Genomic DNA, 14,380 nt, shown 5'->3' with positions numbered 1-14,380 from the left:
GGGGTGGATCATGGTTGGATAGAGGAATGAGCTGGAAGAGGCAGGTTCGATGTTGTAATTAGGCTGGCTTCTGGTGGAAGGATTGACAGCAAAGAAGTGTTTCACCATCCTTCCCCAGGTTCCTTCCTCAGAACACCGATCTTTCAGCAGAAGAAAGAAGAGCCTTATACAACCTCAAAACTAATCCTGACCTAATCACTCAGCCTGCAGACAAAGGTTCCACCTCTGTTATTGTGAAATGCAGTGAGTACCTGGCAGAAGACCTCTGCCAATTATCTGCCTCCTTCACCAACAAACTGTTCCATAGTGATCCCATCCCAGAAGTCCAATATAACCTCAATTCCCTGCTTAAAGCCTTAGGCCCTTCCCAGAACCTCTTCCCTGAATCCATTTCCCTTCTCATCCATATTACACCCTGCACACCCACCTTCCATAAACTCCCAAAAATCCACAAACCCAACAATCTCTGACGCCCCATTGTGGCTGGTTATTGTGCCCCCACTGAAAGAATTTTGGCCATTGCTGATGAACACCTCCAACCAATTGCCTGTGATCTAGCCTCCCACATCAAAATACCAACCACTTCCTTCACCAACACGCGACCATCCCCACCCCTTTATTTCCGGGATCCCTACACATCACTGTTGATGCCACCTCCCTCTACACCAACATGCCCGTGACATGACCGCTATTGAACACTACCTTTCCCAACATCTTTCAGAATCCAAACCCACTACCTCGTTCTTCTTATACCTTACTAATTTTATCCTAACCCACAGCTACCTCTCCTTTGAAGGGAAGATACACAAACAAATTCACGGCACAGCCATGGACACCTGCATGGTACTGCCCTATGCCATCTAGGGGAGACCTTCTTAGCCTCTCAAGACACCAAACACCTAGTCTGGTTCAGGTTCAGTGATGATATCTTAATATCTGGACTTGGGACCAAGACACCCTTTTTTCATTCCTTCACAACCTTAACACCTTCTCTCACATCTGCTTCACCTGGTCCTCCTCAACCAGCCACACCTCTATCCACATTAAACACACCAACCATCAACACTATCTGTATTTTGACAGGTGTCATCCCTTTCACACCAAAAAATCCCTCCCATAAGCATGGCCACCCAGGGGGTAGGATTGGTCTCACTGGGACCTCCCCTCCGCCCCAGATCTAGTCTGCAAAAAGATCTCCCCTGCCATTTTCCCTCACAACCCCTATCCCCCAACCAGTCCCAAGAACCAGCCACAAATGAGTGCCCCCTTCATAACACAGTACCGTCCCCGATTGGAACAAGTGAACCAAATCCTTCACTAGGACTTTGATTACGTATCATCATGCCCTGAAATGTGGGGCATCCTACTTGAGATCCTTCCCACTCATCCTAAAGTGGTGTTCAGGTGCTCACCCAACACCCACCACATACTAGTCCATCTCTGTGTCACTCCCAGCCCCTTACCTGAAGGATTGTATCCCTGTGGAAGACCCAGGTGCAAGACCTGCCCAGTCCACCCACACAGCACTTCCTATTCCAGTCCTGTCACAGCTTTACCCTACCCCATTAGGGGTTGGGCCACCTGTGAAAGGAACCACGTCAATTTCCAGCTTTGCTGCAACCATTGGACAGCTATTTATATTGATATGACTATGAACCAGCTGTCCACTAGGATGAATGGCCACTGCCAAACTGTGGCCAAGAGCAAAGTAGACCACCCTGTGGGACAACGTGCAGCTGAACTTAACATGATTGATTTCAATGGCTGCTTCACTGCCCAAGCCATCTGGATTCTCCACTCCCCCATCAACTTTTCTGAACTTCGCAGGTCACAGTTATCCTTATTTATAACACAGTCTCCGCTCCTGTAATTATCCCAGCTGCAACCTATGGTAACACACTGTCCCTACACCCTCCACCCAAAAGTTTTCACTCCCTCTGTCCTATCACCTCTTCCCCCTTCTCATCTCCCACCCTCTTTGTTTGCCACCCTCTGCCAATACACCTGCCCATCTTTCCCTGCTCCTAATTTTTCCACACCTCCCTGCCCCCAACCTCCTGATGATGTGCCTGTTGGCATTCTAAGCCCTGCACACTCTACCAGACAGCGCTCCTCCTTCTCCCACCCGTACATTGCAATCCCTTTCCTTCCCCCTCCAGATTGCCACTTCTGTCCCACGTAATAGTTGCTTTCTGGCCTCATCTTTGGGAGTTGGTGGTCATGTGTGTGTGAGGTGTGCATGATTGTGTAAAGAATGATTTGTGCTTCCCTTTTTCCGACAAAGGCTGTGGCTGAAAGTGTATGTTTGAGTGTCTTTTAATCGTGCCTGTCTGTATCTTAGCATGTTATCTTTATGGTAAGTAGCAATCTATTTTATCCTACATTGTTGATATTCCTACCTGGAGTATCTAGTGCTTGAAATGTAACTTATTGAATTACAGAACTGAAGATGGCTGTACTTTACTCAAATTGGTAAAATTGTGAAATGATGCTAGATATGTAATCAAGCCATTTAAAGGAAACTAAAATGAAGTGCTTGCAGCTTTTCTCTTCTAGAGTGTTTAAAAAATAGCTAATGCAGAGTTACCGTATGGTCTATCCCTGTGCAACATTACCTTTTACATGTATGCTATAGTACAGTGCTAACAGACATTCATCTTGGTTTTTCTTCATTTATTTGTTTTTTCTTTTTATTTCTCTGTTGAATGGGTGCACTATTAAGTGCTAATTGCTAGACTACTTTGACCAACACTCTTGCTTAGTCCTGATGTGGGATTCCCGTGCCTTGGAGACATACAGAAAATATGATCAGTGATCTCATAGTAAGCTTGTATATTGACTCATTATTGCCTGTATTACAGGTGGATGTGTAATACAAGTGACAACATTGTATAAACTTATCTATTGATTGTAGAGAACAGAGAATGATTGACTATGGTTAGGCCTAAATCATTGCTGGCTATGAGTATAATGAGTCTCAGATTGGATTTTCACCTATTAATGGCAGCATTACCAGCAGTGGTAATGTTGAAGTTAGTGAGAAGTAATCTAAGAAAGAAAATTTCTTATTCTGATGCATTATACTGCGTGTTTTAACAGTAACTTGTGGTGTTATAACAAAATTGCCATGAAGACCATATTTTCTTCTGAAATGGTATAGTCACAAGCTATACAACTGTAAAAAATTATAAGTAATAATATATATCTGTGGGTTCTCAATATTGATATACATATAAAAATAAAATACACTTGAGACTTTCCAGTACAATGAGAGCACACATCACAGAGATAATTTTCAACCTCCTGCACACTGTTTAAAACTCAGTGCCCAAACAGTATAGAATATTGCTTAAAAACCTACAATAAATTATAAGGCAGGAATGTATTTAACATGGAGCTTGGTTCCCTGAAAAGACTGCTTTATCCTGTTCTAGTAGAAAAATGTTATTATTCTGTTGAGGAATTTATGGATGACAGTTTAACATTGTATCATGGAAATATATTTAAAATGGCACCACAAAAATATATTTAAAATGACAAAAGATCTTTGAATTACTCTTGCTAAAATATTTAGTTGTAAATATTGACATGTCCACTGTACAACAAACCAAATGGTATGAAAACTGTATGTAGTGAGATGAATAAATCACATTTCACTCATCAGTCAATCAATCAATAAAAAACATGGGTGTGTGACAAAATACATTAAGTCTTGGTTCCATGCATAAGAGCAAGTAAAGAAAAGGAAGGAAGCTGCATATGTGACACTGTTGAATGTGAGCTTTATTCAAATTGCTTATCATTTTTTTGTTTTTTCATCACAGCTGTTAGCTAAACTGCCTTTTTGCTATAGTGAATATGTAGTTATATCAACCAGTGAACCACAGGAGCCGATTAGCAAGATTTCATTTGTTTTTCAATTTTTTTTCTTTTCAGATCCTACATATCTATTTTCAAGTCCAAGAGATTATCAACGATGTGTTCTTAAAGCTGCAAAGGAACAAGCTGAATTTGTAAGACATAATTTTTAATTATACTTACCATTTTTGTAATAATGAGTTATCTGGAAAACAAGGCAATACTAAAATAGGAGAGATAGAGATATTATAATATGATAAGCTTCAATTTTTTTAAAATAACATTGGTGCTCCTTATATAAATATAGCAAGGAAATTATGTGTAATCATTATCTACTAATCATCATCCACATGTAGCCACATCACTGCTCATTGACTCGTACCACCTGCACATCGATTCTGAGGCACTGTGCCTTTACTATTTTCCTGAGCCCATCTGCAACACTGCAGGACTTTTATTCACTAAAACATACAACAATATGCCATAGTATGCCAGACAGTCTTTACATATGGATTAATTATTCTGAGTTTGTGTGTGCGCGCGCGTGTGTGTGTGTGTGTGTGTGTGTGTGTGTGTGTGTGTGTGTGTGTGTGTGTCATGAGATGTTAATTACTGAATTACATGATACAATGCATTCTATGTTACAATATTTTCTCAGGATTACTGTTTTTCTTTTTCAGCAACCACAGCCAAATTACCCATCAATGTTCAGTGATCACCCAAGATATCCTCGTATAAGATGGTCTCTCAAACATGTAGACCGAGTACCTGCTCATATCAACAGAAACTTTGCAGTCAAGCAGATGTATGTATTAATGACGAACTTTTTCCAGTTTTGAATATTATGAAAAGGATAGTTGCCACTCACTGGAGCGGAGATGCTGAGTTGCAGATATGCCCAACAAAAAGACTGTCACAGACTTTGACAGTCTTTTTGATGTGACTGTGCGACTCAGCATCTCCACTGTATGGTTAGTAGCAATTATTCTTCTCATAATACTGTTACATTCCATCCTGGATTTTCCATTATTTGAATTTTTCAGTTTTCTGTTGTTAATAATGCATGTAACAATTGCTTTATTGTCTGTTTGTACTCGATAACTATCCTACAGTTGCACACTAATGATTACTTCCCTTAATCTGCGTTAACATAAATTCTGAATCACATTCATAAACAGTTCAAATACTTTCACAATGAAACCTTAAATACATATCATTACTTTAACTCTTCATATTTTCTTTTCGAATTACTAATCAACTGAGTATTCAAAAAATGTAAATGTAGCCTTCAGGTTAGTTGTTTCATTTTCTGTTGCTGTATGTGATTCCTTCAAATTCATTTACTGTTTGAATGCTATGTATGTAGTCTGTGACTTCGTAGCTGACTATGAACACTAAATTTCTGTTAATGTCAGATTTATTGGTGGGTATTATTCTGGATGTTTGAAAATATGTAGTTTCCTGTGTGTTGTTTCACAGTCAGAAAAGAAGTTTGATACGAGCTGCTCTTACAAGTCTCATGTTCTAGATTTCAGCATGTGACTCTTAGAAATATTGTAATCATCTTTAACTGTTGTACTAGACATGCTGCAAGTATACATCACTATCATCTGTGGAGTCAAGATGAAAGTATTTGCATGAAGTGATGTTTCACAGTGATCCTGAGTACTTATCAGTGTGCCCGCCCAGCTAGCCGCGTGGTCTAACACGCTGCTTCCCAAGCAGAAAGGCATGCCATTCTCCGGCACGAATCCGCCCGGCGGATTAGTGTCGAGGTCTGGTGTGCCGGCCAGCCTGTGGATGGTTTTTAAGGCAGTTTTCCATCCGCCTCGGCAAATGCAGGATGGTTCCCTTCATTTCGCCTCAGTTACACTGTGTCAGTGATTGCTGCACAAGGACCATTTCCATATACGCGTACACCAAAATTATTCTACCACGTTCACATTTGGGGTTACACTCATCTGGTACGTCTGGTATGAGACGTTCCCGGGCGGGGGTCCACTGAGGGACAAACTGCACAATAACCCTGGGTTCAGTGTGGGGCGGCGGTGGTGTGGGTGGACTGCTGTGGCCTGTTGTGAGGTTGTGAACCACTGAGGGCTGCGGCAGGATGAAGCCTCTGTCGTTTCTAGGTCCCCGGTTTAATACATACATACATACATACATACATACTTATCAGTGTCCTGAAATTTGGCACATTGCTGGTGTGGTCTTTCATTTATACAATGAATCATTCACTCATTAATTCATTTGTTCATCATGTTATGTAGATTCCTCCAAGAAAGAAAACCTTCAATGGTGTGAAATGAAGCAAGGTATATTTGTCTCATGACAAAGACATCATAGAATCTTAATCTGTATCCTGCATTAACAATAAACTATTGCTGTACTGCTTAATGCTATTCACGCTTATGCCCTCTAAATTTAATTGAGTACAGTAATTTATTAATTTTATTTTTACTTATTTGTTTCTTACACCATCGATACAACTGTGAAAATCTCACATGGATGTTGTAAGTGTCAAATTTCTACATTATCAATAAACAAGTACTTATGCACTATTTTTACAAGTAAAAACTACAATATGTGTAACATAAAATTATATGAGAAGTGGCCCTATAGCCCAGAGAATTCAATACAAACAGGTCAACACTGAGAGAGTTACATAACTACTAAACTGTTCCATAATACAAGATCCTGAAAATGAGAATGTGACAGATTACAACGTGTAGAATGTAGAAAATTAAATATAAAAGGACATATAACCCAGAAAATCAAATATAAATAGGAAAACCCTGAAAGAGTTACACATATGACATGAATACACAACTTAATGCTCAGTTTATATGATAATACATTTTACAGTGTTTCACTGTGTTTCAAAAACTCTTCCAAACTGTAAAAAGATGTGGCTAAAAGAAATTGCCCCAGAACCTCTTTAAATGTAGATTTGTAGCCTATTTCACACCTAATTTCTGGAGTAACAGCATTAAATATCTTTATACCAGAGTATTATACACCCTTCTGCACTACTTTCAAATTTTTACGCTCAGTGTGGAAATCGTGCTTCCTCCTTGTGTTGCAATGGTGGTATTCACAGTTGCATCTGTATTAATGTTTTCACTGATGAAATGCATAAGTGAATATGTTGTGGTTGGCAGGAGAGCCAACACTGTGTTACTAGAAGAAGCCGAAAGGCACGCGTTTTAGCTCACGCAGGCTGGCGTGAGGTCTGGAACAGGACAAGGAAATTAGAATTTAGAAAAAACGGACGTAGCTGGTGGAATACTTAACTTTAATCCATTAATGGCGAACGTCGCTCTTGACAGTACATTATTTACAGTATCTATAGTAACTGGTAATGCCGCCTTGCTAGGTCGTAGCAAATGACGTAGCTGAAGGCTATGCTAACTATCATCTCGGCAAATGAGAGCGTATTTTGTCAGTGAACCATCGCTAGCAAAGTCGGTTGTACAACTGGGGCGAGTGCTAGGAAGTCTCTCTAGACCTGCAGTGTGGCGGCGCTCGGGCTGCAATCACTGATAGTGGCGACACGCGGGTCCGACGTATACTAACGGACCGCGGCCGATTTAAAGGCTACCACCTAGCAAGTGTGGTGTCTGGCGGTGACACCACATTCCTCCCCCGCAAATCGGCGTACGGTTGTGTTATAAGGCTTCTGCCCGCCGTGGGGAGGACCCGATGTTGACGTATGCGACGAGGTGGGGAGCCTAACAACAGGCGAGGCTGTGCCACCCGCACCCTGCCATTCGGACCACGGGGAGCTAGGAAACGCCTGAAAACCTGCTCCAGGGTGCACGCCAACATGCGGTGTATGCGCCCGCAGAGAGACAGGAGGGGCCGAAGGGTCGACCTCCATCGGGCCGGGGCACCCGACGGGCGAAGACGACATAGGGTCCGGAGCGGGCAAGAGTTCCATGTTGGAAGACAACTGGTCACGGGAAGCGATCGGCGGCGCGTGACCCAGGGAGGCGCCCGGCGGTTGCCGCGACGCGTCCACTGTGGGCGTCGCCGGCGGGAGAACAGGCGGCGGCGTTGCGTCGCCATGGGGCAAAATGGAAGGCAGCGTTGGTAACACCTGGGGCCGAGGCGAGCCAGTAGATGGGTCCCCAGGGCGCTGACCGGATGGCACTGTCGCTGAAAGCAGATGGGGAGCGGCAGATCCCGTGCGACGACAGAGGCGGAGCTGATTGAGATGCCGATGCACCTCACCAGAGGCCCCCAAAACCAGATACATAGCACGGCCGAGGCAGCGAAGATTGCGCCCTTCAAGCCAACGCCGTGAACCTCGATAGTGGTGGGAGTAGACAACGTCGCCTGGGGCAAAAACAGGCATCTGCTGCTGCACAGGAACCTGATGCGGCGGATGTAGGAAAGACATCAAGATTCAATGAGGGCAACCGTGGAGCAACTCAGCCGGCGAGCGACCATCTTGGGGCTGAGAGCCTTACAAGGACAAAAAGAGCAAAACGCGTCCTCCCGAGAATGAGACTCTTTCAACTTCAACATCTGTGACTAAGTCCTGACCAATCGTTCAGTGGCACCGTTTGACTGTGGCGAAAATGGTGCGGACGTCAGATGTTGAATACCATTGGCCTTGCAGAATGACTTAAATTCTGCGGACATGAATTGTGGGCCATTGTCGGAAACAATAGTCTGTGGAAGACCTTCAATGCAAAAGATAGCAGATAACGCTTGGATGGTGGCAGATGACGTCGTGGAAGACATCCGGACAACAAAAGGAAAATTACTGAATGAATCTGCCACAACCAACCATCTAGCATTCCAGAATGTATCAGCGAATGAATTTCTGCGCTGTACGTGGAGGTACAGGCTTGGTCGGATGAAAAAGCGATGTCAAAGGTTTGTGGTCTGTGATGATGGTAAAGTGATGACCATACAAGAAATCATGAAACTTTGTAACACCAAATACGAGGGTCAATGCTTCTTTCTCGATCTGTGAATAATTTCTTTGCGCAGACGAGAGCAATTTGGATGCAAAGGCAATAGGGCGATCGTGCGATCCATCTTTGTGCGCAAGCACAGCACCGATCCCGAAATCCGATGCATCCACCATCAACAAAAGGGGTTTCTGGGGATCGAATGGCAACGCCGATTTCAACTGGTGAAAGGCGCGTTCGCAGTCCGTCATCCAGACGAACGGAACATCTTTATGGCATAAGTGATGAAGCGGAGCTGAAATGGAAGAGGCATGCGGCACATATCTGTGATAATAATTAATTTTTCCCAGCATACTCTGTAGCTGCTTCAAATTCTGCGTCGAAGGCAAGTCTTGTATGGCACGGAGGTGCTCGGGACTGGGATGTATGCCTTGGGCATTGAGCACATGTCCCAGGTAGGGCAAGTCATGAGCAAAAAACACACATTTGTCCTTCCGCAAGCGAAGACCATTTTGTCGCAAGACCTGAAATAATGTTCTGAGATTGGCTAAATGTTCTTCTTCCGTCTTTCCGGAGATCACAGTATCGTCCAGATAGTTTGCTGCAGTTTGTAGATATTGCTGAAACAATGCAGTGGCGGATGCACACCCGAATGGCAGTCGTTTGAATCGATACAAACCAAGATGTGTGTTAACCACTAAAACGCGCTGGGATTCTTCATCCACCGGTATTTGCAAGTACCCATCTGCTATGTCCAACTTCGAAAAATATTTACCCGGGCACAGTTTGTCAAAAAGATCTTCCGGGTGGGGTAAAGGAAAAGTTGCAGTCACTAGTAGTGGATTCACTGTTGCCTTGAAGTCCACACCACACAAAGTCTAAATTTTCCAGAAGGTTTTTGCAAAATGACTAAGGGTGATGCCCAGAGAGAAGCCTGCACACGTTCAATTACACCTTTTTATTCCAAATCATGTAATGTTTTTGCGACCTCATAACGCAATGCGTGGGGAACATTGCACGCTCTGAAAAATTTCGGTTGCACGTTTACTTTCAGTTCCAAATGTGCTTTATAGTTCTTAGCGCAACCGAGGCCCGGTGCAAAAATGTCTGCAAATTCTTCACATAGACGAGAAACACTGTCGGAAGGCACAGTCTGGTTCACTGATAGGATCTGATTTACTATAGACAAGTTAAACAACAGAAATAAATCGAAACCAAACAAGTTCACTGCAGAAGAAGAACGAAGGACGTAAAATGACACATGTTTTGTTTGTCCTTTGTATGTTGCAAGAAGGCTGCACTGTCCTAACACAGGGATTGCTTTACCTGAATAGCTAGTTAACTTAACATTTGCGGCACGCAACGGAGGTGTGCCCAGCAGTTTGTAAGTGTCTTGATCGATCAGTGAAACTGCAGCCTTGGTATGGAGCTGGAATGGTATAACTTTGCCGTTAATGTCCAAGTCCACAAAAAGTTTATTGTCCTGCTGACGACAAGAGCGACTGTCTCGTGCAACGTGAACTGACACTGGTACAAAATCACTTGCGATTTGACGGGAGTTCCGGCGATGTCGACGCACACTATTTGTGGGACGAACACAGTCACTGTTAGAGAGAGTGGCACTGGGCGGAGTGGAATGGACTATATGAATTTCCATGGGCGAAGTTTCGCGAGCCTGAGTATCCTTGGTTCGATTCCAATTCCAGCGCGAAGCAAAGGGCCTGGAATGATTTTGAGGTTCCGATCGGAGCTTTTTCTGGCAAACACTTTGAACATGTCCTTTTTTTTTACAGTAAAAGCAAATCACTTGGCGTGACGGGCAATTCTCACGCGAAGCGGTACACGTGGCTGAGAGCCTGGCGGCAACGGCGCGGCTGGGCGCGAGGGCTGTTTACTGTTCTGTGCAGCTTGCCCGGCGGGCCAGTTAACCTGACACATGGGTGGCAAAGTTGCAAATGATTCCTGAGCAAAGTCAAGTGTGTCCTGCCGATCCAATATGTCCATCACTTGTTGAAGGGAAGGATTGACTAGTTTCAAAATCTGTTCCCTTATACGAACATCAGAAACGTTCTGTGCAATTGCATCACGCACATTGTATCTGAATAAGGGAGTCCACATTGACACTCAAAAGCACAATCCCTAGTAAGGCCTTGCAAGGTTGCAACCCACTCCCGATTAGTCTGACCTGCCGTACGTTTTGTACGAAAGAAGGTATACCATTTGGCAACTACATTGACTGATTCTTTGAAATATGCATCTAATGCAGACAAAATTTCGTCGTAGGACAGAGTTGCTACGTTGCGTCGGGGAAATAATTTGACTATCACACGGTACGTTTGTACGCCGACCGAAGACAACAAATCGGCTCCCGCTCGTTACCTTGAATTTTGTAGGTGGCGAGATGGAATCCAAATTGGCGTGACCACTCCGTCCAGCTTTCCAGTGCAGCATCAAAAGGACGAAAAGGTGGTGCAACTGCGTGTTGTGGCTGCGGTAGCAGTGGAGCAGCGGCTGCCGCATCATTTTGCATTGCACATTGACCCTGGACGAGCTGTCCAAGGGCATCCAGTAAGGCCTGCGTCTGCTGATTCTGTAAGCGATAAAATTCGAACAGTACATCTGGAGATGGTGGCGAAGCCATTACACAAGTAAATTAGGGCAGTGTAGTTAAGAACGCAGTGTTGCCTCGTCACCAATGTTGTGGTTGGCAGGAGAGCCAACACCGTGTTACTAGAGGAAGCTGAAAGGCACGCGTTTTAGCTCACGCAGGCTGGCATGAGGTCTGGAACAGGACAAGGAAATTAGAATTTAGAAAAAACGGACGTAGCTGGTGGAATACTTAACTTTAATCCATTAATGGTGAATGTCGCTCTTGACGGTACATTATTTACAGTATCAATAGTAACTGGTAATGGCGCCTTGCTAGGTCATAGCAAATGACGTAGCTGAAGGCTATGCTAACTATCGTCTCAGCAAATGAGAGCGTATTTTGTCAGTGAACCATCGCTAGCAAAGTCGGTTGTACAACTGGGGCGAGTGCTAGGAAGTCTCTCTAGACCTGCCGTGTGGCGGCGCTTGGTCTGCAATCACTGATAGTGGCGACACGCGGGTCCAACGTATACTAACGGACCGCGGCCGATTTAAAGGCTACCACCTAGCAAGTGTGGTGTCTGGCGGTGACACCACAGAATATATGTATTAAGAAGTAGCTGTAATAACTTCCAGTTTCCAGAATAAGTTTCTGCAACTGCATCTAGGTTTTACACCTCACATCATTCTTACAACACACTTGTGAACAATACATATATTTTATTTGCTAAAGGTCAATTTCAGCAGAAAATAATTCCATATGACATCAAAGAATGGAAGTAACCACAGTATGCTGCTTTTTAGTGCTTAAGTTGCCACTGGCTGAGATTAGTCACAGTGCAATAATTGATGAGCTGAGACTCTTATAAAAATCTAAAAAATGATGGAACCGGTTAACTCTACAGACAGTCTTAACACTCAATAACTATATTACTTCAACTCTTTCTATTACCTCTGTTACCTGTGTTGCATATTTAACAGTTATTTCTTCCTCAGTTTTGCCTTTTGGGGTGAACTGAATGTAATTAGTCTTACTAAAGTTTAGTGAAAGATCACTGGCAGTAAACCATTCAACTAAATCTATAAGAATATTATTAATAGACTCTTGAACATTTTCACATTTACGACCATTAACCATTGCAAAGATGGTAAATTACACTGTGTCATTGTAGAATGAGGGGAATCATTTATAAATATCGGGACAGTAAAGGGCCAAGAGTAGATACTTGTGGTACTCCACAATTAATGCTCTCCATTACTACTTTTTGTTTCCTATCTTTCAGGTATTACTGAGTTATTTGCTAACCACTTATTCCTAAATGGTCTGCTATCAGTAATGGTATTGGTGGTTCATGGAGTCAAAGATTTTAGATAAATCACAAAATAAGCCTGTTGTTACCATTTTCTCACTTAGAGATTCCAAAACCTTGGCTATAAAATCATAGATTGCTTGTTCAGTTGACAGACCTCTTCGGAAACCAGCTGATTTTTGCTAAGAATATTGAATTTATGTAGTCGTTCTAAAATTCTAGAAAACATTAGCTTTTCAAGTATCTTTTGAAAAACAGCCAGAAGAGGTGTTGGCCTGAAATTTGTAACTTCAGTTTTGTTTCCTATCTTGAAGAGAAGCTTCATCAGCACATACTTGAGTCTTTTGGGAACAATTCCTTGTTGCTAAGAGGCATTGAAGATGTGGTACAGTATATCACTTAAAGAAACACAACACTGTTTTAACAATTTACTAGAAATAATGTCTACTCCTCAGTAGTTTTTATTTTTCATGAAGGCAATTGTTCTTTCAGTTTCAGATACTGTAACAGATCTAAAATGCATTTGACTAATTTTCATAGAACCCTTGCAGCCTATTTGTTCAGACACTGACAGTTAGTGTTTATTGAAGATATTAGCGATGATTTCATGATTTTGTAAAGATTCTCTTCGTGTTTGATTTTGAAGTTTGCTACAGGTCTTTTTTTTTATTCCTCCCAGTCTCACTGCTAAATATATGTTAAGTAGTCTTCATTTTATTATTAGAGTTATCAAATTCTGGTTCATAATGCAGTGCTTTTGATGTTTGAATCATTTTGTTTAGGATATTACAATAAATTTTACAGTGGCTAATTATTTCAGCGTCCTTGGACACACTTGCTGCAAGTTTCCTCTTTGGATTACGTGACTGTCTAATCCTCTTTGTGATCCATAGCTTCTTCAAGGATGAGGAAATATTGTTCCTAACAAACTTTATAGGAAAAACTTCTTCAAAGAGTGATAAGAATTTGTGTATGAATATGCTAAACTTGGTGTCAATGTTATCACCCTGTGTAGTGAACTATGATCTTCATGCTGCAGTTTATGGTTAAAAATTTCCAGGGACTCTTTATTCATAGGTCTGATTGATTTCCAGGAGGAGATTAATTTTCTGAGAGGCTATTGTCATGCAGAGTGAGGAACTGTCCATTATGGTATGATATACCATTTAAGACTGGGGAGACAGTGGAGTTCTGGCACAAATTTAAATCTAGAAATATGTTGCGTACTTATCATATCCAGATATGAACAAAATTATTATGAAAATAAAAGCAAGTTTGACATCTGGTAACATCTGTTACGAAAGAAGTAGTGGATTATGTTTAAAGAGATTTTAAACAGCTGTATCTACTAGACTTAGTGATACATTCAGTGTACTGTTGGGATTGGATAAGTGACCATCTTGAAGTTCTTTCATAAGAGCCTTCTTGTTAGATAGATTTGCATTCTGAGAATATGACCAAGGAATGGAAGGCGTAGCATTGGATTTCTGGTAGTAGGTATTTTAGTATTGTAGTGGCAGCTTCTGACATCGAATGTAACAGCAACACCTAATGTAGTGGGAAGAGGTAGTAGGCACTGTATTTAGACTCCTCCGAGCTTTCCAAGTGATTTATTGTTTCCAACTACAGTACCGCGTTCACCTCAGTCTGCATCACTGGGTTCCACAATGCTGAAGACACCACTTCACTGACTGCAAAACG

The 14,380-nt window shown here is 42.4% G+C and overlaps 1 protein-coding gene across 1 annotated transcript in view; it reads left to right on the top strand.

The window, feature by feature from the left end:
• Positions 1 to 14,380, top strand: part of LOC126191219 (cilia- and flagella-associated protein 91-like) — a 356,082-nt gene that overhangs the window by 2,573 nt on the left and 339,129 nt on the right. Inside the window, exons 2-3 of the mRNA XM_049932021.1 lie at positions 3,937 to 4,013; positions 4,539 to 4,663. Of these exons, the coding sequence (XP_049787978.1) occupies positions 3,937 to 4,013; positions 4,539 to 4,663 (202 nt within the window). The remainder of the gene's footprint in view (positions 1 to 3,936; positions 4,014 to 4,538; positions 4,664 to 14,380) is intronic.

This window comes from Schistocerca cancellata, chromosome 6 (assembly GCF_023864275.1).
Source record: "Schistocerca cancellata isolate TAMUIC-IGC-003103 chromosome 6, iqSchCanc2.1, whole genome shotgun sequence".
Taxonomy (NCBI): domain Eukaryota; kingdom Metazoa; phylum Arthropoda; class Insecta; order Orthoptera; family Acrididae; genus Schistocerca; species Schistocerca cancellata.
The sequence above is the reverse complement of the archived record's forward strand: the minus strand, read 5'-3'. Positions and strand labels throughout refer to the sequence as shown.